Source organism: Cervus elaphus, chromosome 4 (assembly GCF_910594005.1).
Source record: "Cervus elaphus chromosome 4, mCerEla1.1, whole genome shotgun sequence".
Classification (NCBI taxonomy): domain Eukaryota; kingdom Metazoa; phylum Chordata; class Mammalia; order Artiodactyla; family Cervidae; genus Cervus; species Cervus elaphus.
The window spans coordinates 62,018,247-62,043,644 of NC_057818.1; the positions used below are offsets into that span (position 1 = coordinate 62,018,247).

At 40.6% G+C, this 25,398-nt stretch overlaps 1 protein-coding gene and 1 non-coding gene across 5 annotated transcripts; both read left to right on the forward strand.

The window, feature by feature from the left end:
- Window positions 1-457: 457 nt before the first annotated feature.
- On the forward strand, window positions 458-21,974 carry LOC122689746 (zinc finger protein 83-like). Of its 4 annotated transcripts, XM_043896449.1 has the most exons (6): window positions 458-2,446; window positions 3,523-3,880; window positions 6,160-6,217; window positions 6,361-6,405; window positions 11,933-12,059; window positions 17,451-21,974. In XM_043896449.1, the coding sequence occupies exons 2-6, from the start codon at window positions 3,810-3,812 to the stop codon at window positions 19,142-19,144; spliced, it is 1,995 nt and encodes a 664-aa protein (XP_043752384.1). In that variant the 5' UTR covers window positions 458-2,446; window positions 3,523-3,809; the 3' UTR covers window positions 19,145-21,974. The 4 variants fall into 4 exon arrangements, with proteins under 4 accessions (XP_043752384.1, XP_043752393.1, XP_043752398.1 ...); XM_043896458.1 differs by lacking the exon at window positions 3,523-3,880 and having other exon boundaries at window positions 462-2,446; window positions 6,359-6,405; XM_043896463.1 differs by lacking the exons at window positions 458-2,446; window positions 3,523-3,880 and adding an exon at window positions 4,511-5,103 and having other exon boundaries at window positions 6,359-6,405.
- LOC122692989 lies at window positions 1,065-1,187 on the forward strand. The gene has a single exon (XR_006340795.1). It is a non-coding gene; the product is annotated as a small nucleolar RNA SNORA26 (small nucleolar RNA).
- Window positions 21,975-25,398: the final 3,424 nt, after the last annotated feature.

The following is a 25,398-nucleotide window of genomic DNA, read 5'->3' on the forward strand; positions in this document are numbered from 1 at the left end:
CTTGGAAGAAAAGCTATGACAAACCTAGATAACATAGTAAAAAGCATAGACATTACGTTGTGGACAAAGGTTCGTCTAGTTAGAGCTAAGGTTTTTCCAGTAGTCGTGTGGATGTGAATTGTACCATAAAGAAGGCTGAGTGCAGAAGAATTGGTGCATTTGAACTGTGGTGTTGGAGAAGACTCTTGAGAGTCCCTTGGACTGCAACATCAAACCAGTCAATCCTAAATGAAATCAGTCCTGAATATTCATTGGAAGGACTGATGCTGAAGCTGAAACTCCAATATTTTGGCCACCTGATGCAAAGAACTAACTCATTGGAAAAGACCCTGGTGCTGGAAAGATGAAAGGCAAAGGGAGAAGGGGGACGACAAAGGATGAGATGGTTGGATGGCATCATTTGACTCAATGGACATGAGCTTGGGCAAGCTCCGGGAGTTGGTGATGGACAGGGAAGCCTGGTGTGCTGCAGTCCATAGGGTTGCAAAGAGTCAGACATGAATGAGTGACTGAACCCTGTCTTCTCTCAGCTTCAAGAATGGCCTTGGAAAAAGAATAGCCTTGGATAGACTGAAATTTTATGCCAAATTTCAGAATTTTAGATACAAGAAGTGAATAGTGATAAATGGTAAGAGGAAGTCTGGAGGGTGAGCTGTGTGATTTGATGCATCCTCTGCCCCTTCTAAATCTATGAACACTTAGTCTTTACTTTCCTTGTAGCAATGTGACTGCTGAGTGATCAAGAAGGGTGAAGATTTCAAAACCCTTTTCATTTTTAGATTTTGTCTGATTTTCAGTAAAACGTTTGTCTCATATTTTCCCTAATATTAGCTACTAGTTAAATGGCCATCATAGTTGTAAAAAGAAAAAATAATTTCTTCAATATCCCATTTCCACCCATATTCCACCTAAATATAGGGAAATATCCCATTTCTCTCTTTTCCATAACAGAGAAAAGGTGAAAAGATGTGAGGGAGAGAGCATGTCAGTGCAGTTTGTTATTTATCCTGATAGTATAACATGCAATGAGATGCTTATTAAACTTACTGCTATCACCCTTTCCAGTGCCCTTTTAAGGCTGATGCAGTGCCATAAGAGGCTAACACAGGAGGGTAAAGAAAGTCTCCATAAAACCCAGAGAAGAGATTTTTAGAACTCTTCTCTGGATCCTGTCTGGAGTCACAACTGAACCGGAAGATTTTAAGTCTTAGCACTTACTAGTATGTGTGTAGTTAATACCAAAGTCATTAAATTTAAACTTGACCTTCAATAAATAAATAAACTTACTGCGGTAATTATTTCAGTCTCTGTAAGAATATCATGCTTTGCAAATTAAACTCACAGTCATGTAAGTCAGGTATATCTCAAACTGGAGGTGGGAGCGGATATGATTTTAAAAGGCAAGTAAAACACTTGAGCAAAAAGAATGCAACTTACAAGATTTTTGTAAACATTGCATTTTTTAAATGTATTGCAGTGATTAGTGACAGAAATTACTGCATGCCATGGTGCGCCAGTCTCAGATGCTAGGTTATGTCCCTGAGGCTCTGGAACCAAGGCGTTGAGTTAGTCGTCCTGCCAGAATGAGGATTATAGAAAGGGAAAAAGTATTCTGTGAGATGTCGGTGTGAAATGGCCCACTCTTCAGTGGGAGACTTCCATCACTCGTTCTAGTTTCGTAATACAGAGGGGCATGTCAGCTTCTTTTCCTTAAACTGTTCGGTTCAGTCGCTCAGTCGTGTCCGACTTTTTGTGACCCCATGGACTGCAGCACGCCAGGCCTCCCTGCCCATCACCAACTCCCGGAGTTTCCTCAAACTTGAGGAAAACTTGAGGTCCGTTGAGTCGGTGATGCCGTCCAACCTCTGTCGTCCCAGTTGCTCAAGTGAATTTTAATTGCCTCACAGAATCGGACACGACTGAGCATCTTCACTGGCACAGCAACCACTCAGAGTCGCACTTTTCCAACCGCCGAATTGCTTGCTCCTGGAGACCACAGCGTGCGAGCCACCTACTGGCAAAAGCAGGTTTTACTGGAACCATTCTCCACTTGTTAGGAGGAGACAGATTAGCTTCCCACCAAGGTAGCCTACACGGCTGTACGCTTTTACTCCCAAAGGTTCAAGACAGTAAGGTAACAGCACATTCGGGGCTCCTGGGAGGCGCCGGGTCCCGCCTGCCCTCCCGGGTCTGGGTTCACGCGCGGCCCGCACCCGCCCTGAGGCCGACGCCCCGCCCAGCCTCGCCGGAGGCCCTGCCTCTAAGTCCGCGCGTGCGCAGTTGATCACGGAAAGGGAAGCGCGGAGCGCCGAGTGAACGTTCGACCGCCGCGGGTTAAACGTCCGCCTTCCGTGTGAATTCCTGCCGCGCCTCCATCACGCACACCTCGGGGGCTTTGGAGTGACTAGATACCTGACATCTCAGCACCTGGCCCTTCCACCCCCAGGTAAATCCAGAAGTCTCCGTGTAGGTCGGGTGTTTGGGCTTGGATTCGTCCGGAGGTCGGTCCCCTGCCTTGGCTCTTCTGCCTTCAGTCCACCTAGAAGCCGCCTTTCGCTGCATTTTCCGGCTGAAAAACCCGTTAGTCCCTCCGCTCCCCAGTTGAGCCCTCTTCTGCCGGGCGGATTGGCGCCCCTCTCCTCCCAGCCCGCTCTCTGGAGCCGTGGAGGGCAGCGCTGGCCTTCCCGCCCAGGGAGAGGCCCCGTCCTGGCGGGACCTGGTGAAGCTCTTTTGTGTCGTTGGTGGCGGTGGAAGGGGTCGCCGCCGAGCTTCCACACCACAGCCCTTTCAGTCTCAGTGAAAAGAAAAAAAAAAAAATTCAGTGAGAGGCAAAGTGATAGATAAGCGATTTATTAGAATAGGAAGTTTGTGAGTCTTACAAGTGGGCAGCCGAGAGGATGCAAAGCCCAGAGAACTTGCTGGGCTACAGAGGGAACGTGGCGGGGGCGGGGAGAAGACTTGTCTGTCTTGAGTAGATACCAGCCTTCCTGCATCAGTCCCTCCAACAGGTTGGGCAGGGGAGTTTGTTGTTGTTGTTCCTACCTGGTCAAGCTAGCTTCACACATTAGTGCTTTTTATGTGTGCACAGAGAGTGTGGTAATTTACTGGGCTCACTGAGCAGGATGTGGCGTTCATGCCACCCTTGTTAAGATGTTTCGGGGTCCTCTTGAGCATCTGTTGAATAGCTTTGTTGCTAAGCAAGCGTGCTTGCTTGAGCAATCATTAACTTTCAGGAGTCTCCGGTATTTATTCTACTGACAATCCCCTAGTGGGATTAACTATTTAATCACCTACTTTGTCCCTTCACTCCCGTCCCTATCTCTGGGATTCAGGACAGCCCGACCCTCTCCTGAGACCCCCTCCTCCCAGCCCCTCTGTCCTCCCATCTCCTCAGGCCAGTCCTTCTACCCAGCAAGCCTCCCCTTGTAATGGGAGGTGACCTGAGCTAGCCTTGTGACACACGCTGGTCTTCTGTTCCAAATTCCACATGATGGAAAAAGTTGTTTTTTTTTTTTTCTGTAGGCAGATGTCTTACTCAGTCCTGTAAATACGTGGGCCAGAGGGCTCAGGAGAAGCAGAGGATGAGCAACTGAGAAAAGCTGAAAATGAGAAAAGGATGAGGGAAAATCCATAGGGATAGAGACTGGGCAAGGGACTTGTAAAAAGAGTGAAATGAAAGCGATTAAGCATTGAAAATAGCAGGTGAATTAAGTAAATTTTTTAAAAGTTGGATCTCCAGGGACGGGAGATGTCAAGTTAAAAAAAATGCACAATGTGAGGTTTGCAACTAAAGTTTTATCTGGGGCAAAATGAGGACTGCAGTCCAGGAAACAGCACTTCACATAGCTCTGAGAAACTGCTGCAAAGAAGCAGGGGAAAGGTCAGTATATAGAGTTTGGTGAAGGGGGATTACATGCAATCAAGCACATATTTTTTTCCAGAAGTTTTCTACTACTCTTGTGAAGATTTGCTAATCACAAGGAACAGTCATCACCATGGAGGACTTTAGTGCTTTTCTAGATTTGGGGAGATACAAGAATTGGGCTCAGAAAATCGGCTCCTGAAAATATCTATCTGAAGACCTGTTGTGCCAGTTTCTCCCCCAACTACAGATGCCCCATTTCTGCTCTCCACTGTGAACTCCTTTCAGGGGGTATTGTAGGTCAGCAGCTGCACCGGCATATGAATTAATCCTTGTAGAGGTAGATAGGTAGATTGTTATTGTTTAGTTGCTAAGTCTTGTTTGACTCTTTGTGGCCCCCAGGACTGCAGCATACCAGGCTCCTCTGTCCTCCACTATCTCCCAAAGTTTGCTCAAACTCATACTCATTGAGTCGGTGATGGTGTCAAACCTTCTCATTTTCTGCTGCATCAGGGTCTTTTGCTGATGTTGGCTCTTGCCATCAGGTGGCCAGAGGAGCTTCAGTTTCAGCATCTGTCCTTCCAGTGAATATTCTTGGTTGACTTCCTTTAGGATTAACTGATGTGATCTCCTTGCAGTCCAGGGGACTCTCAAGAGCCTTCTCCAGGACCACAGTTCAAAAGCATCAATTCTTTGGTGCTCAGTCTTCTTAATGGTCCAGCTCTCACATCCAAACATGACTATTGGCATGTAGGTAGATGGCAAGTGCTAGTTTGTAGCTGACAGTAACATAGAGGGGCCTTGGATCAGCAGTGGGGAAGGGGCACCAAAGGAGAGACACTTCACACAGAGTGGGGTGAGAAGATGAAAGAGCTGGACACTTGGGTTGCAGAGCAGCATGGTGCTGGGAGAGAAGGAGGATCAAGTGTGACCACAAGAGGAAGAGAAAGCAGGAAGGACGCATCACCACCTGGAGTGTCAGAGAAGGGGGGAGAAGGGGAGTGGAAGAGAGGGAGAAGGGGTGTAACTGGAGGGCAGAGAGAGAGCAGGGAAGGGGAAGAAAGAGGCAGAAACACAGATGGAGGACCGTCAGAAAGGGTGCAGAGACCAAGCATGTTGAGGCGAACAGTTTACAGAGTGGGGCAGGACAGATGTGAGGGAGGAAACAGGACCAGCAGGAGAGCAGAGGGGAAGAAAAGAGACAGATAAACCGACTGAAATGGAAACACCTAGTCGAGCAGGTGGGTAGCGGGAACTGGATGCAAATGGATGGTGAGTTGTTTGGTTGTCGATAAGTTGTGATGTATGATTTCTTATTTTAGAATGTAATAAAATGTCTCTAATTGTACAGGTGAGGATGAGAATAGCAGAACTCGTGTCTTGTGCATTCTGTAATTCTTCGTATCAGAAGATAACTTGTATTTGCAAACCCTATTTAGCCAGGGGGCTGCTGCTGCAAAGTCGCTTCAGTTGTGTCCGACTCTTCGAGACTCCATGAACTATAGCCCGCCAGGCTCCTCTGTCCATGAGATTCTCAAGAGTACTAGAGTGAGTTGCCACGCCCTCCTCCCAGGGGATCTTCCAACCCAGGGATGGAACCTGCATCTGTTACGTCTTCAGCATTGGCAGGCAGGTTCTTTACCACTAGCGTACCCAGTGATTTGATGGATTCAGTTGTGAGTCACCCCCTTCCTTTTGCTTGACGTGGGGCAGAGGAGTAGGAGAGGACAAGTGGGGCAAGAAATGACTGAATCTGTCACTGCATGGTGCCTTTTAAAAGGAACACTGAGGACTTTCTTGGTGGTCCAGTGGTAAAGGATCTGCCTGCCACGGCAGGGGACACAGGTTCGATCCCTGGTCCGGGAAGATCCTACATGCTGTGGGGTGACTAAGCCTGTGTGCTGAAACAAGAGAAGCCCCCACCATGAGAAGCCCGCACACCGCAACTAGAGAAGAAAGCCTGATCACAGCAATGAAGACCCAGCATGGCCAAAAAATAAGTAAAGAAAAAGTCAATTAAAAAAAAAAGGAACATTGAGAATGTTCCTTTTTGTGATGGGCTTACTGTTTTTTCTTATATCTTTACATATAATTCTTTTTGTAGCTTGGAAAAAATTTTAGTTTATTCAGTTTCTGCATCCCTGGAAATGATCATTAACTTTAGTTAATAAGCTTTGGTGCTCTTTTATAATTAAATCATTCTTTAAATAGTAATATAATACATTGTGATATTTTTAAAATACTGACAGCACAAATATTAGATGATAAAAATTCATTCTTTTGAAAATGTGTTTCAGGTTTCTTGGAGGCCTGCTTGCTTTCTCCTCTTTCCCTTTGTACTGGAAAAGCTTTTTGGTATGTAATAAATAATTTTAGACCATTTTGGTGGGTACTTGGTAAAGTTGTCAATGATCTTTTATATTAACAGACAAATCTAGTTTTACCAGTTAGTCTAATATTTTGTTTTCTCCCTTTTCTCCCTTTCTCCCTGCTAAGAGGAAGAGGAGGAAACAGAACAGGAGTCAGAAATGGCTGTTTCTCAGGTAAAGTCATATTCTCAGCCTGTCCTTCAAATGCCCTTTTTTGGATTCTCTATTCTTCCCTGGCTCCAAAGTATCCTGCCTGACACTTGTACATTCATCCTCTTTTTCAAGAATATTTTGGCTGTTTGCTGGCTCTTGAGATTCCCTATGAATTCAGGAATAATTTTTTTTTTTCTTTAACTGCAAAAAAGGCATAGGAATTCCTTAAATCTGTATACTGTGCCTCCTGCGTAGAACCCTGGAGTCCTAACCACTGGACCACCATGGAAGTCTCTCTTTGGGTCATTTTTTTTTTTTTAAAGAAAATTTTACAATGAAATTTTATTGGCTTGACTTGTAGTTTGCTATTCTAAGGAAAGAAAATGTTATCTGTTTTTAATCAGCTCAACTGCCTCTTAATGTCCACTGAAAATTTATAGGGGTATGCCAGGTCTTGCTGGGTTGCAAATGAAGGAATTTTTTTAATCATATATTTTTATTTGCATTTTTTTCTATTTATTTATTTGGCTGCACTGGGTCTCAGTTTCAGCATTGCAGGATCTTCAGTTTTTGTTGCAGCATTCAGGTTCTTTAGTTGCAACATGCAAACTCTTTGTTGCAGTGTGTGGGATCTAGTTCCTTGATCAGGGATGCAACCTGGGCTCCCTGTATTGGGAACATGGGGACTTAGCCACTGGACCATCGGGGAAGTCCCGTCCATTTTTTTAAATTTATTTTTAATTGGAGGTTAGTTGCTTTGCAATGTTGTCTTGGCTTCTGCCATACAAGAATGTGAATCAGCCATGGGTATACATATATCCCTTCCCTTGGGAGCCTCCCTCCCAGCCTAATTTGGTCATTTTAAAAGCATAAAGTTCCCACTTCAGGGTGTGTTTCTGTTTATATATATCTCCAGGGACTTTTGTTTTAAAGAAAGTTTAGTACTTTTCAGTGTAGAGGTCTTGCGCCTACTTGTCTGATCTTTTTCCTAAGTTTTCTATGGGATTGTTCTCTCATTTTCTGTCGAAATGGTTCATTGTGTGTAGATAGAAATGCAGGTAATTTTCATATGCTGATATTTTATGCTGCAACTTTTCTAAATCTTTTCAAAAATTTTATTTTGTTATTTATTTATTTTTGTGCTGGGTTTCCTTGGCCTCACTATGTTTTTGTTGTTGCAACCAGGCTTTCCCTAGTTCAGGCGGGGCGGAGCCTATTCGTTAGTTGCAGTGCTCAGGCTTCACAAGGTGGTGGCTTCTCTTATTGTGGAGCATATTTGAGCATTACCTTGTTAGCATGTGAAATGAGTGCAGTTGTACGGTAGTTTGTACATTCTGTGGCACTGTCATTTGGGATTGACCTTTTCCAGTCCTTTGGCCACTGCTGAGCTTTCCAAATTTGCTGGCATATTGAGTGCAGCACTTTCACAGCATCATCTTTTAGGATTTAAAATAGCTCAGCTGGAATTCAATCACCTCCACTGGCTTTGTTTGTTCACCTCAGAAAGGTACTGCTTTCTGAGGCCCACCTGACTTCACATTCCAGAATGTCTGGCTCTAGGTGAGTGACCACACCATCGTGGTTATCCAGGTTGTTAAGAGCTTTTTTGTATAGTTCTTCTCTGTATACTTTCCACCTTAATCTCATCTGTTTCTCTTAGGTCATTGCCATTTCTGTCCTTTTATTGTGCTCATCCTTACATGAAATATTCTGTCTCCAATTTTCTTGAAGAAATCTTTAGTCTTTGCCATTCTTTTGTTTTCCTCCATTTCTTTGCATTTGTCACTAAAGAAGGCTTTCTTTCCTCTCCTTGCTATTCTGTGGAACTCTGCATTCAAGTGAGTATATCTTTCCCTTTCTCCCTTTCCCTTTCTCACTTCTCCTCTTTTCTGAGCTCTTTGTAAGGCCTCTTCAGACAGCCACTTTGCCTTCTTGCATTTCTTTTTCTTGAGGATGATTTTTGTCACTGCTTCCTATACAGTGTTACAAACATCTGTCCATAGTTCTTCAGGCACTCTTGTTTACCAAGTCTGATCCGTTGAGTCTATTCATCACCTCCATTGTATGATCATAAGGGATTTGATTTAGGTCATACCTGAATGGCTAGTGGTTTTCCCTGCTTTCTTCAATTTAGGTCTGAATTTTGCAATAAGTAGCTCTTGATCTGAGCCACAGTCAGCTCCCTCTCTTGTTTTTGCTGACTGTATAGAGCTTCTCCATCTTGGGCGGCAAAGAATATAATCAGTCTGATTTCAGTATTGGCCATCTGGTGATGTCCATGTGTAGAGTTGTCTCTTGTCTTGTTGGAAGCAAGTGTTTGCTATGACCAGTGCATTCTCTTGACAAAACTCTTTTGTTAGCCTTTGCCCTGCTTCATTTTGTACTCCAAGGCCAAACTTGCCTGGTACTCCAGGTATCTCTTGACTTCCTACCTTTGCATTCCAGTTCTCTGTGAGGAAAGGACATCTTTTTTTGTCTTGTAGGTCTTCATGAGACCCATTTTGCTTTAGCTTCTTCAACATTAGTGGTTAGGGCATAGGCTTGTATTACTGTGATATTGAGTGGTTTGTGTTGGAGGTGAACAGAGATTATTCTGTCCTTTTTGAGATTGCACCCAAGCACTGCGTTTCAGATTCTGTTGGCTCTGTGGGCTGCTCCATTTCTTGTAAGGGATTCTTGCCCACGGTAGTGGATATAATGGTCATCTGATTTAAATTCACCTGTTCCCGTCCATTTTAGTTCACTGATTCCTAAGATGTCACTATTCACTCTTGCCATCTCCTGCTTGAACACGTCCAATTTACCTTGGTTCATGGACCTAACATTCCAGGTTCCCATGCAGTATTGTTCCTCATAGCCTCGGACATACTTTCACCACTAGACATATCCACAACTGAACATCATTTCCGTTTTGTTCCAGCTGTTTCATTTTTTTCTGGATTTATTAGTAGTCGTCATCCACTCTTCCCCAGTAGCATATTGAACACCTTCCAACCGGGGGGAGACAAGATTTAGGGAACACAAGCCCTCCTCACACCTTAGTTTTGTCAGAGACTCCACCTTTGAATCACTGTTATAAAACCCTTCATCAGATCCTCCGGGTTGATGTTAGATGTGTACGTATTTGTAATTATTATATCTTCTTGGCAAATTTACCCTTTTCTCATTTCACAATGTATTTTGTGTCTCGTGTTAGTTTTTTTCCTTAGGTTATTTTGTCTGATACTGTGCAATAATTCCTGCTCTCTTAAGGATTGGATGTCTTTTTGCATCCTTTCACTTTTCGCCTTAGGTTTGTGAATGTTTGCAGTTCCAGCTCTGACATGCTGTGTGTCTTGCTCCCACTCTGTTTTCCTCCTGTCACTTCCTGCATGGTCCCTGCTCAGGAACACTCTACTGTGGGGAGAGGCAGGACCCCCGGCCAGCCCCCTCCACTGCACTGCCGCTTCAGCGAGAATTCATCAAGTGTTTCCTTCTGATCATGATGTATGGAGAATTATTCTTCCTTAACTACAATATATTTTTTCCATAACTTGTCTAAGTTCGACTCAATGTTTTAGGAGTCAGTGTTTACAGAAATAAATACCGTGTTTTAAATTGTAGTTATATATAGGTATTCCATAGAGGCTGTAGTTAAAGTTTCTTGCTTTTTTCCTGTTGGTACCATTTAGCACAGGTGACTCTTCCGTTGTTCCAAAAAATGCTGAAGTTCAAAAAAAAAAAAAAACAATGCTGAAATTCACACATATAAAACTGATGATAAAAAATCATGCAAAAATATGTCCAGAGGGGATGGGCAGGTAATTTCCTCTATTTTATATATAGCAGAGAGTGTGTATATTTATTCCCAACCTCCTGGGAGTCTTAACTGTTGTCTCAAATTTTCTTTACATTGATTGATTTATCCTCTATATTCTTATTGTTTACTTGTTGCATACCGAATCCTGCACAGACCGTTGGGAGTAAAATAGTGAATTCTGTGAACTCACTCCTTTCTCTTAAGGAATTTCAGGCTAGTTAGGGGATACATAAGAGTGTTCTGTCCCTCCTTGTCCATTTGGGTCTTACCATTCCAGTACATTCTTGACGGCATCTGACGGCAAACACAGGAACAACCCTAAAAAATGAGGGATGGGGGCTTCCCTGATGGTCCAGTGGTTAAGACTCTGCACTTCCACTGCAGGGGGCAAGAGTTCCATCCCTGGTTGGGGGAGCTAAGATCCTGCATGCTGTGCTGTGAGGCCAAAAAAAAGAAAAATGAGGGCTGGATGGGAGTAAGTAAACACTGAAGCTCCCTCACCGCTCTGTGGCGGCAGTTCTGAGTTTGTTTCACAGACTTGCAGAGCATGTCCATCCACATTGAGCTCCAGTTGCCCATGGCTGCAACTTTCTCTTCCCCACTGGAACTTTCTGGAATGTTCCTTTCTAGACTGATGATGCTGGATATTTCTGGAATGATCTCTCAAATTATTTGCACTTGAAAAAAAAAATGTCCCTAGACAACTTCTCTCATCTCAGTTATTTCTGCATTTGTAATGCATGTGTGTCCATAATTTCATGGATCTGCAAGTCCACGGTTTTGATAAGACATCATAATTTTAAAACGATGTACTGCATTTTATTGTAGTTGAAATTATATCATAAATATATTTTGTGGCCCTGCATTTTTTTCTACACTCTCCTGTTCATGGTTCAAATAGTAGTAAGATTACTAACATGTTATGTGTATGTGTTTGTGCGCCCACATCTGTAATGATCTTTTATTGCCTTCCGTGTTGTTCATTTTGACCTTATTTCAAGTTTTCTCAGGGAACCCTCTGTCAGTTTGCTTCTAGTGCTTTTTTTTTTCCTAATGCTCATCTCGTACATCAATTTTTGCTTCTTTATCTTCAGTTCAAGACCGCATTCTCCTTAATTGAGGTTCTTGCTGTATGATTACTTAACTTCTTGAACTAAGTTGAGTTTCTCCAGATGTCTCTGACACTTTTGTCTCTGTAGGACAGCATATATCTTTCTCTACTGAGCTATGATGTTGATTAAAAAAAAGTTCACAGCCATAAAGCGTTTAGAGTATCTTTGAAGTATTCGAATACCTTTAGTCATTGTAATCATGGTTTAAGATTTTGACCTTTTTTTAAAGCACTGTTGACTCTGTCATTTCTGATGCCATCACTCATAGTGTAGCGTATCTAGATATGGAATAGCAGTCAGTGTATAACAAACACATACTCTGACATTTCTGGAGAAACTACTCATTATTGAATCTTATTTACTTGTTTTTCATGTAGTGTCCACAAAAGTGGACATTGATTTACGTCCACATTGGACATTAATCAACCTCCACATTGATTAGAGGTTATCATAATCTCTGGGTAAAAGCATAAGGAATTAAAACTAGAGACCCGTAATTTCCTCCAAATAGCTTTACTTGGATCTGTCAGAATATTACTTCAGCTGAGTTCATCCTTACCCCTCTCTCCTCTTCTCATTTGGTTTGAAAATAAGAGCTCTTCTCATGGCCCCTTGGTGAAATGTGTTTTCATTTCAGGCACAGTTGACCTTCAAGGATGTGGCCATAGAGTTCACTCAGGAGGAATGGGAATGCCTGGACCCTGCTCAGAGGGCCTTGTACAGGGACGTGATGGTGGAGACCCTCAGGAACCTAGTCTCCTTGGGTGAGGATGACTTCCCTCTGAAGTTGGGATCTGCCCTGGGGTACCACTGCATTTCCCACTGTGTGCCTCTTGGGAGCCCCGGTTTTACTTGACTGATCTGAAATCCCTATTGATTCCGACATGAAGAGCTTCAGGACGCAGCATCAGGAGTTTAAATCTACCTTTTCCTCTGATGATCTGCCCACTTCATGATACATCAGGAGTTCCAGAGCTTTTGTAGTTATAAAGCTCAATGGAAAACTTTTATTAGTTGGAGTCAATGGAAAACTTTTAATATACCCATTTCCTGTTTGCTACACATGTACTTTTGATTTAAAAGTTTTAGGAAAAGACTGTGTTTCTGTGCATTATACTGTTCCCTCTGTATTCAGGAGATAAACAGCAGGTGAATTTTGGAAATATTTTTCTGTTCCTCTCTGTATTCCCATCAGTCTTCAGTTGAGCAAGGGACTAGGATTCTGGCAAAGCCACAGCAAGTCATGTGTCTTTCCTCTTATGTGGAGGTATTTCTGTTTCTTATCAGAATATTTTACCTACCTTGTAACAGGACAAAAAAGAGACCTGGTCTGTGCAGTGAGGTACATGCCTTTGAAGGTGTAACAGGTCATATCTTGGAAGGGCCGAGGGGAAGCCTCATTATTAATAGTGTGTACAGACTTTCCCCTCATCAGAGAATTCTGTGTGAAGTACAAACATTTACTTCTTTTTTTTTTTTTTTAACATTTACTTCTTATCTGAACTCTCAGAGGAAATTTTTCTTCTCTGTAACTTAACTACAGGGTGGGTTTACTGGTTGACAGATTATTTTGATGGAGAATACTATTCATCATATATTGTAATCTTTTTCTGCTATATAGAAAATAACCACTTCATGCTATATTGATATGGTCTGCATATTCTACAATAAGAAATAAGAAATATCCCCAGAGCCTGGCTGATAAATCTTTCTGGGTGTTTTTCTGGTTTTGAGCAATGTCACAAAAGCCTGTCTCAATGGCATTGTGACACTGATGTTCACATGTGCTACAATCATCCCCTTACATTCTCAGCAAGCAGTATAGGGATTTCGCTTCAGGATAACACTGTCCAAGTTCCCATTCTCATTTGTGAGGTTGTTGTGTAAACTGTTATTGATGCCATCTTTTGATCACCTGTGTGCCATTGTTCTTTTTACATTGACAGCTAATTTTAAAACATCTAAATTAGAGAACTTATGAAGTGGAATGATACTCTCAATAGGAACCATAATTCATTTTTTGTTTAATAGTCTGTCCTTCCCCCATTGGGTGGTCCAAATCCCCTTGTTGAACATGGGGATCCCCTTGGACCACATACACAAGAATTTATTTCTCAGGCCTCTGTTGTATGCCACTGGTCTCTGTCTTTGTGCTAGTACCACACTGCTTGGATTAGTTTAGGTTTCTGAGACTTTTAAAAGTAATTGTGAAACCTGCAACTTTGTTCTTTTTAACTTTGGTTTTTCTGTTGAGTGTCTCTTTAAAAAAAAAAAAATTACTTGACTGCACCAAGTGTTAGTTGCAGCATGTGGGATCTAGTTCCCTGACCAGGGATGGAACCCAGGTCTCCTACATTGGGAGTATGGTGTCTTAGCCACTGGACCACAAGGAAAGTCCTTCAGTGTCTTTTGAGGTTGCATTTGAATCTTAACGATGGATGTATCTATTTCTTTAAGACACACTATCAGGGGTTTTATTAGGGATTGGGTTGAATCTGTTGATTACTTAGAGGAGATTGGGGTCGTTCAGGGTGGTATGAGCTTGGACTGTTGATCACTTAGGGTGGTATTTACACCCTGACCATGTTTACTTCTAGTCCATAAACTTGTGATGTCTGCATTAATTTGTGTCCCTTGGGATATTTTTCAGCTGTTTTTAGTTCATAGAGCACATATCTTTGCCTCCTTCTGTAAAGTTTTTCCAAGTACTTTATTTTTTTGATAATATTTTAAATGGAGTTGTCTTCTGAATTTCCTTCATGATTTTTTTTATTGTTAATGTATAGAAATAGTATTGACTTTTGTTTGTTGGTTTTGCATATTGTTCTTTTTCTGAGTTCATTATTTCTTTTTTTTTTGCAAACTATTCAAGGTGGTGGTGTTTTGTTTTTTCGCCTTACCACGTGGCTTGTGGGATCCTCGTTCTCCCAACGGGGATTGAACCTGGGCCCCTGACAGTGGAAGCGTGGAGTCCTAACCACTGAACTACAGGGAATTTCCCAGGGTTTTTTATGTATTAGAACATTTCATTTTTCAGAAGAGATGGATTTGCTTCATTTGCTATTAGGATTGGTTTTATGTCTTTTTCTTCTACCTACATGTTCTTGGTAGGAATTTCAGTAATTTTTCTTTTAGAAGTAGTGCAAACATCTTTGTTACATTCCTGGTCTTAGAGGAAATGGTTTAAGTCATTCCCCATTGATTATGATGTTAGCTGTGGGCTTTTATTACATGTCCTTTATTGTGTTTAGATCACTTATTTCACTTTCTAGTGTTTACTTTCTATCATGTTTTTAGCATTTATGCCTGAGGGAACCTCTGCGAATGGGGAGGCTTGTGCCAGTTCACTCTCAGTGCAGTGTAAGGAGGAGGAGGGGAGTCGAAGGCCAGGAAATTGTCATGAACTTTCCTACGTTTTTCAGTCTAGTGTTTTAGGACAAGCATTTGCTTGGGTGCTGCCTCTTCTTTATTGGTTTGTTGAGTTTTCCCCAATTGTTTTTCGTTTATTGTTTTTAACTTGGGTCCCTCATGGGTAATGCATGCCTATGGTTTACTGTCCTGCTGACGTCACTCCCTCATGGTTTTGTTTTTCTTTGCAGAGTTTGGTAAATTAAGAAATTTAATGATATGACCTCCAGTATTGAGACAGTCTAGCTAAAAGAACACTGTCATGTTTAATAACAAGGGGTGTTGATGCAAATATTTTATATAACCAAAGTATGTTCTGTAATTAATAGTTTAGTAACAACAAAAAAAATAGTTTAGTAACATTTTTTTCTTTCTTTACTTAACTATCGTGATCATATCCTGAAATTGCTCAGGCTTTGGCAAACACTTTCTGCTCTCTCTTTTTCCCCATACAAGGTGTTCTTGCCTAGCCAAGAGATCTTCATTCCAAAATCACGATCTCCCTCCTTTACTTTGCTCTGTTTGTGTGTGCACAGAATTAACTGATTCATCTCCTTCTGATGGTCTTCTCCTGGTTTTCACTTCTGCTTTATGCTAAGAACATTACTGCACAGTCTCCTGAAATATTTTTCTGTTTATTGAACATATGCATAGAAATAGTCATTGGAATAGTCAGTTTGCATAGCAAATAGTATAGTAGATTGAAAGTTAATTTCCTTCTGCAGTGTTTAAATCTCATGTGGTTCTTTCCCATACTCATGCTATAATTCCCCTAATTAAAAATGGACCAGTAGTATACTATTGCTAAGCCAATTCTTTTAAGGTCAGTGTTTTATTTGTCCTCACCTAGTTATAATCACACAGATGTGCTTCTACATATGCATATACCCTGAGCTCCAATCAGTCCTTTTCTTAGTTCTGACCTTTCTTTATGTGATCCCTTGGAGTGGATGAAAAGGTTGTTATTTCCTAACATGTTTAAATTATTCTCCTGAACTTCCCAATTTCCACTGCACTCTTTCACCACCCCTCCACCTTCCACATTACTCACACTGTAAAAATAACACCTCTGTATATTGAACAACTTTCTCATGACCCAACCTAAATCACTGTGTGCAGCTGTGACAACTCAGAAACCATTTCCAGGAGGGGTGGCTAAATCCCCTTAGTAGTTACACAGCCCACTTCTTGCATCTCCCTTGAAGTTTTAGTCTAAGCTCCTGATATTTGTTGCAGTATTTTGTAATATACTGCTTGGGTGAGGGTCATGTTTAAGAATATATTGTCTCAGTCTCTAGGTCACAGTTCCCATCATGGTTCTTCCTACTTTCTGTGTCAATTGGGGTCATGTACATTAATCTGTGATTCCACTTTCCTTACTTGAAAAATTGTGATGATTATCCTCAAGCCTTTAAAAAGAAATAGTATTTTCTTTTTTGTTTTTAGGTTTTTGTTTTTTTTTTTTTGGCCCCACCATGCTGCTTGTGGGATCTTCCTTCGAGGAATGTGACTTTGGCCCATGGCAATGAAAGTACTGAGTTCTAACCACTGGACTACTCTTAAATTCCCAGAAATAGTGCAGTTTTTATATTAACAAGTCAAAATGTCTTTTGTATAAAAAGATACATGAATATTCTAGCATGTTTATTATGCTGTCCCTTTTTTGCCTTATATATTGTATGCTTTTCAGTTTGTTCTCACCAATATGGTGTATCAACCTAGTTAAAGGAAATTCACAAATTGTGCACTCTTTATTACATACATTTTGGAGCCAAAGAACTGGATATTTTAGGGCACTGCAGAATTAGGGAATTGCTCTATTTAATGGCTGTTAATATAAATGGAGATTATTTCATTTACTAATCTTTAATTTTGATTTACAGAAGGTGGCCTTTCTGAATGTTTTATGCTGCTCCATGGGTACATAGTTTTACAGGAGGTACTTAGAAGAACAATTTGTTTTTAAAAAAACTTTTTTATCATATGCACCATTTTCTCTATTCTTTGTTTCCCAATTTGAAACTACCACTCATTGAGATTAATCATTGAATAGTTTTGGATTACTTACTGTTACAGAATATTTTTGTCTGGTTTTTAGCATTCATTTGTATTTAACAAGTATGACCAATATATATATAATATTCTTTTCTCCTCAGTTTTGAGGCACCAGTGGGTATGTTTACTGCTAATTGGTATGTGCTTTGGTGTCATGGTTGAAAATTATACTTTCTTGGATTGGTAACAAAAGTTTTTCCAATGTGAGTGTTCTTATTATAGGTTGTTTGAATTTGTTGTTGTTCAGTTGCTAAGTTGGTTCTGTCTCTCTGCAACCCTGGGAGTGCAGCACGCCAGGCTTCCTTGTCCTTCACTGTCTCCCGGAGTTTGCTCAAATTCTTGTCCATTGAGTCAGTGATACTAGCTAACCATCTCATCCTCTGCCACCATTTTCTCCTTTTGCCTTCAGTCTTACCCAGCATCAGGGTCTTTTCCAATGAGTTGGCTCTTCCCATCAAGTGGCCAAAGTGTTTGAAATTTAGATGCCCTAAAATTAAGTAAAATTATTGCAGATCAGTTTACCTTTAGTAAAATCATTCCATTTGTGTTTGAAAGGTTTTTATGTCATGGTTGGCAATTTTCATAACTCCTTTTTGTGTAAGTACTAGTTTGGTGTAATACCATGTTTTACATGAAATATTTATTTATGAGTTGTAATAAATAAGATACTTACAGTTTTTTGTATCTCGTAGATATCTCTCATATACTTGTGATCAAGAAATTACAACTAAATGCAAAAACTGATAGAGGAGAAGAATTCCAAACAGTGATATTGGGAAGACACGAAAGGAATAAAATCAAAGATTTTTACTTCAGGGAAATCCAGGAAAATATATATGACTTTGAGTCTCAGCCAAGAGATGAGGAAAGAAATTACAATGGAAAGCCTATAACGCATGACAAAAATCTCACCGATGAGAGAGAGGAACATGGTGGAAGTATTGCAGGAATCAAGCCTATTGAAAACAGGCTTGCATTAAGCTTTTGGGATGACCTTCATGTTTATAAAAGTGAAGAGAAGATTGGTGAATTTAATCAAGCTGACAAGAGTATTAGTATTAGTGCCTCATTTTCACTACTTCAAAGAATTTCTCTCCTTGTCCAAACCAACATTTCTAATTCATATGGGAATGATTTCATGCATCCTTCAATACTAACACAAGACCAGAGCACACATATGGAAAGCCCTTACAAATGTAATCAGAGTGGCAAAACCTTTCATCAGGGCTTGAACCTTACCCAACATCAGTTTATCCATACAGAAGAGAACATGTTTAATTGTGATGTGTGTCGCAAAGTCTTTAGTCGACATTCAGACCTTGCTATTCATCAGACAATTCATACTGCAGAGAAATCTTACAAGTATAACAAGTGTGGCAAAACCCTTTACCATGGCCTGCACCTCACTGGACATCAGATAATCCATACAAAAGAGAACTTATATAAATGTGATATATGTGAAAAAGTGTTTACTCAAAGTTCATATCTTACAGTTCATCAGAGAATACATACTGGAGAGAAACCATACAAGTGTAATGAATGTGGCAAGGTGTTTAGTCAGAATTCATACCTTGCAAAACATCGCAGAATTCATACTGGAGAGAAACCTTATAAATGTAATGAGTGTGGCAAGGTCTTTCATCACAAGGCCAACCTTGCAAGTCATCAGAGACTTCATACTGGAGAGAAACCTTATAAGTGTAATGAATGTGGCAGAGCTTTTAGTCAGAAAGGAAACCTTGCAAGTCATCAAAGAATTCATACTGGAGAGAAACCTTACCAGTGTAACGAGTGTGGTAAAATGTTCAGTATTAGATCAACCCTCGTCAGTCATCAAGTCATTCATACTGGAGAGAAACATTACAAATGTAATGAGTGTGGCAAAACCTTTTATTTTGGCTCACACCTCAAACAACATAAAATCATCCATTCAGGAGATAAACCATATAAATGTGACATCTGTGGGAAAGTTTTTGGTCAAAATTCATACCTTGCAGTTCATCGGAGAATTCATACTGGGGAAAAACCTTACGAATGTAAAGACTGTGGCAAAATCTTTAATCATAGCTCGAACTTCAAGAGACATCAGATAATCCATACAGGACAGAAATTATGTAAATGTGATATATGTGGCAGAGTCTTCAGTTTTAATTCATATCTTGCAAGGCACCGAAGGACTCATACTGGAGAGAAACCTTACAAATGTAATGAGTGTGGCAAGGTCTTCAATAGGAATTCAAGTCTTGCAATTCATCAGAGAATTCATACTGGAGTTAAACCTTACAAATGTAATGAGTGTGGCACCTGTTTTAGTCGAAAGGCGTACTTGGCAAAGCATCAGAGTGTTCATACAAAAGGGAAACCTTTCAAAAACAAAGACTGTTGAAAACCTTTTGTTAGATCTCAACTATCACTCCACACCAGGTAATATATACAAAGGGGAAATCATTTAACATGATATACGTGGGACTGTCTTCATTCATTCAAAATTGACACTGTATATTCTTGAGAAATTCATAGTGGAGAGAAATTTGCACATGTCATGAGAGTGGCAAAGCCTGCCATTACATAATCTGTACTAGGCAGAAACTCTAGAAATACGCTGAATGTCTCAAAGTCTCCAGTCCACATTGATAACCTTAACATGAACTGAAGTTTCATTTTGGAGAGAAACCTGACAAGTATTATGATGAGTTTCAGAAATCCATCAGTGTATTTTGAAACCTACCTTTCCATCAGGTAATCCACATTGATGATGAACATTAAGGATGTGTTTTAATTTATCAGGTGTTGCCATCTTAGACTTCATTGAAAATATCATCCTGGAGAGAGAAATCAGATAAGTATGTTTAGTTGACCAGCCATTAGACAAGGAATTCATTCACCAAAGATTTCTTTCTGGAGATTATTACCTCACAAATGCCAGGAATGGGCAAAACCTTTACTTAGGGCTCACATTCTACCCATCATCAAATAATCTGTGCTGGATAGAACATTACAGATGTAATAAATGGGGCAAGGTTCCAAATTAGTGCTCACTCATGACTTAATATTGGAATATTTATCCTAGAGAGAAACCATACAAATATAATATGTGTGGCAAGGATTTTATCCAAAGATAAGATGGGAGAGTTACTGGAGTCCCTTAAATGCAACAAGTGTGGCAAAATCTTTACCTTGAGTTCAAGTATGAGGCAACAATGGAGGGTCCATTGAAAAGAAACCCTACAGACATATGAGCAAAAGCTTTATCCTAACTGCACAATTCACCAGACTTCTCACATGTGTCTTTTGAGGGAAACCACACAAACTAATATGTGCTAAGGCTTGTACCTGAAGATGAAACCTCTGAAACATAGAGGATTTAGTTTGGAAAGCAGCGTTTCACATGTAATAAATGTAAAAAGTTTTTGTCAAGTAGCTCCAGTTTTGATGTAATGATAGAATTCATACAGGTTAGAAACAATAGCAATTTACTGAATGTGGAAAGAATTTGATGAAATGATGCATCCTGAGATTTCATCACAAAGCTCATGCTATTGGGGATAATCCTTAACAAATATAATGAATTTGGTGAATTTTTTGCACAATTCTTAAATTAGCCTACATATCAGAGAATCCATAATAGGAATAAGTTAAGGCTTTAGTTCTCCCAAGAGTAATGTGAGATTGTTACGCACTTCAGAGTCATTAGAAGTCACAGAATGTTAAAGCTTAGGAAATGATGTGTATATGACATACAGAAGAACATACGTGTAAATGGCCAAGTATCTAAGTGTGTAAATGTTCTATTGAGCTTTCTTGAACTCCACATTACTATTTATGCTTTTCAACCTTAATTTTGAAGTCTGTTGATCTTACACCTTCATTACAGGCCTTTGATGATGGTCTCTGGGAAGGAGTCAGTAAGGTGAAGGAGCTGGCTTCATTAGGTGTGGTTCATTCACATCCATGTTCCCTGGAAAAACAAGGACCCTGAATTACCAAATTCAGCATCAGGAAGGGCTCTAGAGAATAGTGTAAAATTGCTGTTGCTCATTGTGCTTGTTATATTCATGGTCCATGGATTGATCACAGTGGACAGAATCCTCTACTAGGTAACTGTGAGCAAAGCAGTAAGGATATTAAGGGGCTTGACTATTCATGAGAGGAGAGGGACATTTACTAGGGATGGATTATGTCGTAGGAACAGTGCCCAGAAAAAGTTGGTTGTTTTCTCCATCGCATGGGAATAAGTGTTATTTACATCTGTGTGTTTTGTTTTGGCCACGTCATGTGGCATGCATGATCTCAGTTCCCTGGCCAGGAATCAAGCCAGTGCCGCCTAGAGTGGGCACATACAATCTTAGCTACTGGACTGGCAAGGAAGTCCCTACATCTGTGTTTAATGAGAAATTAGTCTTATTCTTAGGAATTGAAGGGAGAACAGTTTATGTGAGAGGAAAATTTAATTACTGGGTGAGGCTTGTTGGAGGTGAAGCTTACAGTTTGAACTTCCAGTTTGTCTCAAAGGAAGGCGTCCTCAGGCTTTAAAAAAAAAAAAAAAGTTTGTCCAGATAGGCTGAAAAAGAAGAGGTTTTTCCTGAGCATTAAAAGGTTTCAATAATCAAATAGCAAAAAAAGGAGTTGGGAATTCCTTGGCGGTTCAGTTGTTAGGACTCAGTACTTTCACTGCCAAGCTCACAGGTTCAGTTCGTGGTCAGGAAACTAAGATCCTGTAATCCCAGAAAAAAATTTTTTAATGGAGTCAGACTTCATAAAACACTGAGACAGAGCCCTCTTGCCTATCAACTTACGTCCCTCACAAGCGTATACTTCTTGCCCGTCACTTTGCTTCTTGCTGAATTCCTTCTGTGCTGAGACGCAAAGAACCTGAGCCTTAGTAAGTCCAGGCTCCAGATACTGAAACCCCCACCAGGTGGGAGACACTAAGCCTGCTGCCCGCCAGCATGTAGAACCCAGAGCAGTTGGAGCCAGGTTTATGAGGCTGACTGCCACTTACCTCACCACCAGCCAATCAAAGAAGAGTTCACGACCTGACCACACCCACTTTGAGCCATTACTATAAAACTCTTTGAGCCATTACTATAAAACTCCTCACTACCCCCTCTTGTTTGAGACACACAGTTTTGAGGGCATTAGCCCACTGTGGCCCGTTCGCTTGGCAAAGCAATAAAGCTATTCTTTTCTACTTCATTCAAAAAGAAGGGGAAAAGAAAACAAAAAACAACAACCAAATGCTTATTCCTGAAATTCTTGGCTTTCTGACTTGGAAAAGCACACTTATGTTCATGCTAATAATTTATTAACATTTCTTTTCCACAGTACACATATCCTGTTGATTAATATGGTTCTTGAAGATGCTTGTAAAATTAATCTGTTGGAGATATTTTTACCCTAGTTTAGTAAAATCTTTGGAAATGTTTATTTAGATAATATGAAAGTGTACTCCAGCAATTTTCCAAGTGTTTTTAAAATTTCAGTTTCAAATTAGGCTAATATGCAATGTGTTACATTACTTTTCTAGTGTAATAAAAAGTGTTTTCAGTTTTCCTTAGCAATATTTTTTCTACCACGTATATTTGTCCTGTTTTATCGCCAGGGATTACTGGGTTGTTTTGGGACTCCTGTGACGTGATAATGCCTATAAGGCGATGACAGGTACAAAGTAGTTGCAGTGTAAACATGAAGAACAACAGTTACTTTGGGGCTGTCATTCAGTGAAAGAACTGAGATGGCAAAAGGATGACATGAAATCTTTTTGTAGGACACCCAACATCCTCCACATAGAATTTGTTTGTAACCAATAATAATGTATTTGATAAGTGATCTTGATTTTTATTTGTATTTTTAGTTGAGCTTCATTGCTTGCAAGATCTTAGTTCCCCAACCAGTGATTGAACCTGGGCCCTGCCAATAAAAGAGAGTCATAACCACTGGACCACCAGGGAATTCCCTGATTTATATTACCTTTGATATGAATTCTTTGATTCATTTCTATTACTAATATTTTATGATGAATTTTTTAATCTTCACATGGGTTGATCATTTTACTTTTCTCTTTTTTCTTTTTCATTTTATTTTTTTCTATTTTTCTAGTTTTGTTTCCCAGTAATTCTGGCCTTATAAACCGAGTTGACAAGTGCTTTCACCTTTTCTTAAAAATAAATCACATAGAATTACTGGTAATTCTTTTTCAAAAATTTGATAGAATTGTCAAATGCCATTGTTGCAAATTTTTAAGATTACTTTTTGTAAAGGAGAGCCCCTGATGTTGACTGTTAGGCAACAGTCCTCCACAAGACTTCGAGGAAAAGTGAAGTGGAGACATTTATTACTCAAATTCTGGTGGAGATTCATGGTATAGCTGGAGGGAACATGTAAGAAGTCCTGCAGGGTCTCTGCAGAGCATGGGACATATACCTTTATTAAGATCCACAGGTGGGTTGTTTGGATTGGACTGTTCAAATTCAAAAGAGTAGGAATTGCTAAGCTTCAGTAAGGGGAGGGGAGTCATATCTAAAGAACAAGAAGGGCAAGGCAGATGGTGATGGGGAGTATGGTTCTCACAACAACAGTTCAAGGAGTCATACCCTGTGTCTGGTGTTACTTAGGATGTACTGTCAAGGGAAAGGGCAATGTCAGTTCAAGACCCCTGCAGAGCACTTGTGGTTAGTTGCTCAGTCGAGTTTGACTGCGACCCCAGGGACTGTAGCCCACTAGGCTCCTCTGTCCATGGGGATTCTTCAGGCAAGAACCCTGGAGCTGGTTGCCATGCCCTCCTCCAAGGAATCATCCCAATCCAGGGATCAAACCCAGGTCTCCTGCATTGCAAATGGATTCTTTACTGTCTGAGCCACCAGGAAAGCTGGCAGGACAGTAGGCTACACCAAATACACCAGCACTCATATGAAGGAGGAGTTTAAGCTTTCACAGTCACTGCTTTTGGGTTTCTCAGACGGTGGGCATTTTGAAATTACAAATTTACATTGCAATTCAAAACAATTACCCAAATATGTTTCACATAGGTGATTTGTTGTATGTTATGGGTTTCGTGGAATTAGTGCATTTCATCTTAAATCATGTCAAGTTTTTGTAAGAGTTCCTTTGTATCCTTTTCCTGTCTGTGTGTTCTGTAGTAATATCCCCTATTTAATATCAGTAATTTTATTAGTGTAAACAACGGAGGGAAAAGTCCTAACAGAAGCTGCAGTTATCATATATAGTAATATTCAGTTCAGTTCAGTTGCTCAGTTGTGTCCAATTCTTTGTGACCCCATGGACTGCAGCATGCCAGACCTCCCTGTCCATCACCAACTCCTGGAGTCTACCCAAACTCATGGCCACTGAGTCGGTGATGCCATCCAACCATCTCATCCTCTGTCATCCCCTTCTCCTCCCACCTTCAGTTTTTCCCTGCATCAGGGTCTTTTCAAATGAGTCAGTTCTTCCCATCAGGTGGTCCAAGTGTTGAAGTTTCAGCTTCAGCATTAGTCCTTCCAATGAATACTCAGGACTGATCTCTTTTAGAATGGACTGGTTGGATCTCTGCAGTCCAAAGTAATATTATGTACAGCTATTTATCAACATTCTGTGAGATCATACATGTCTGCCCTTTCATATCAAGCTTGGCTACTGGACTAAGGCAACCCTCCCTTTCACTTGAGAGAATTACACTTCTTTGCCCATTTCATGCAAGCTTGTCTTTTTGAGTTCCTGGGCCAATCTGGTATGAGCAGAGAGGCATGTTCCAAGTTTAAATGGGAGCTTTCAAAGCTCTTATTTGCTTCTTGTAACCCTGTCTTGTCTATACTGCAAGAATGGTCTTGGATAGACTGAAATTTTATGCTGAATGACAGGATTTTAGAAACAAGAGGTGAATAAAGATAGATACAGGAAGAGAAAGTCCAGAGAGTGAGTATGTGATTTGATGGCTCCTCTGATCCTTCTTTCTGAATCTATGAGCACTTAGTCTTTACTTTGTAGTAGCATGGCTGGAGAATGACTAAGAAAGGTGAAGGTTGAGACCAAAACCCTCTTCATTTTTAGATTTTTGATTTTCAGCAAAACATTAGTCTCATGTTTTTTCCAAATATTAGCTACTAATTAAGTGGCCATCATAGTTTTAATAAATGTGAATTTTTGAATTTTGTATTTCCACCTAAGGAACATGAAAAAGGGAAAATATGTTAGGGCTGGAGCATGTCAATAGTTTGTTCTTTATCCTGAGAGTATAATATTAAAAGATACATGCTTAATAAACTTAACTGTGGTAATTATTTGCCTATGTAAGAATACCATGCTGCACAACTTAAACTCACAGTCATGTTCAGTTCAGTCCAGTTGCTCAGTCGTGTCCGACTCTTTGTGACCCCATGAACCGCAGCACGCCAGGCCTCCCTGTCCATCACCAACTCCTGGAGTTTACTCAAACTCATGCCCATCGAGTCGGTGATGCCATCCAGCCATCTCATCCTCTGTCGTCCCCTTCTCCTCCTGCCCCCGATCCCTCCCAGCATCAGGGTCTTTTCCAGTGAGTCAACTCTTCACATGAGGTGGCCAAAGTACTGCAGTTTCAGCTTCAGCATCAAGCCTTCCAATGAACACACAGGACTGATCTCCTTTAGGATGGACTGGTTG

Coding starts and splice junctions, on each gene's coding strand:
- LOC122689746 (XM_043896449.1), top strand. CDS start 3,810: ATGAGGACTGCAGTCCAGGAAACAGCACTTCACATAGCTCTGAGAAAC. Junction 3,881..6,159: donor TGCAAAGAAGCAGGGGAAAG/GTCAGTATATAG, acceptor AATGTGTTTCAG/GTTTCTTGGAGGCCTGCTTG. Junction 6,406..11,932: donor CAGAAATGGCTGTTTCTCAG/GTAAAGTCATAT, acceptor TTTTCATTTCAG/GCACAGTTGACCTTCAAGGA.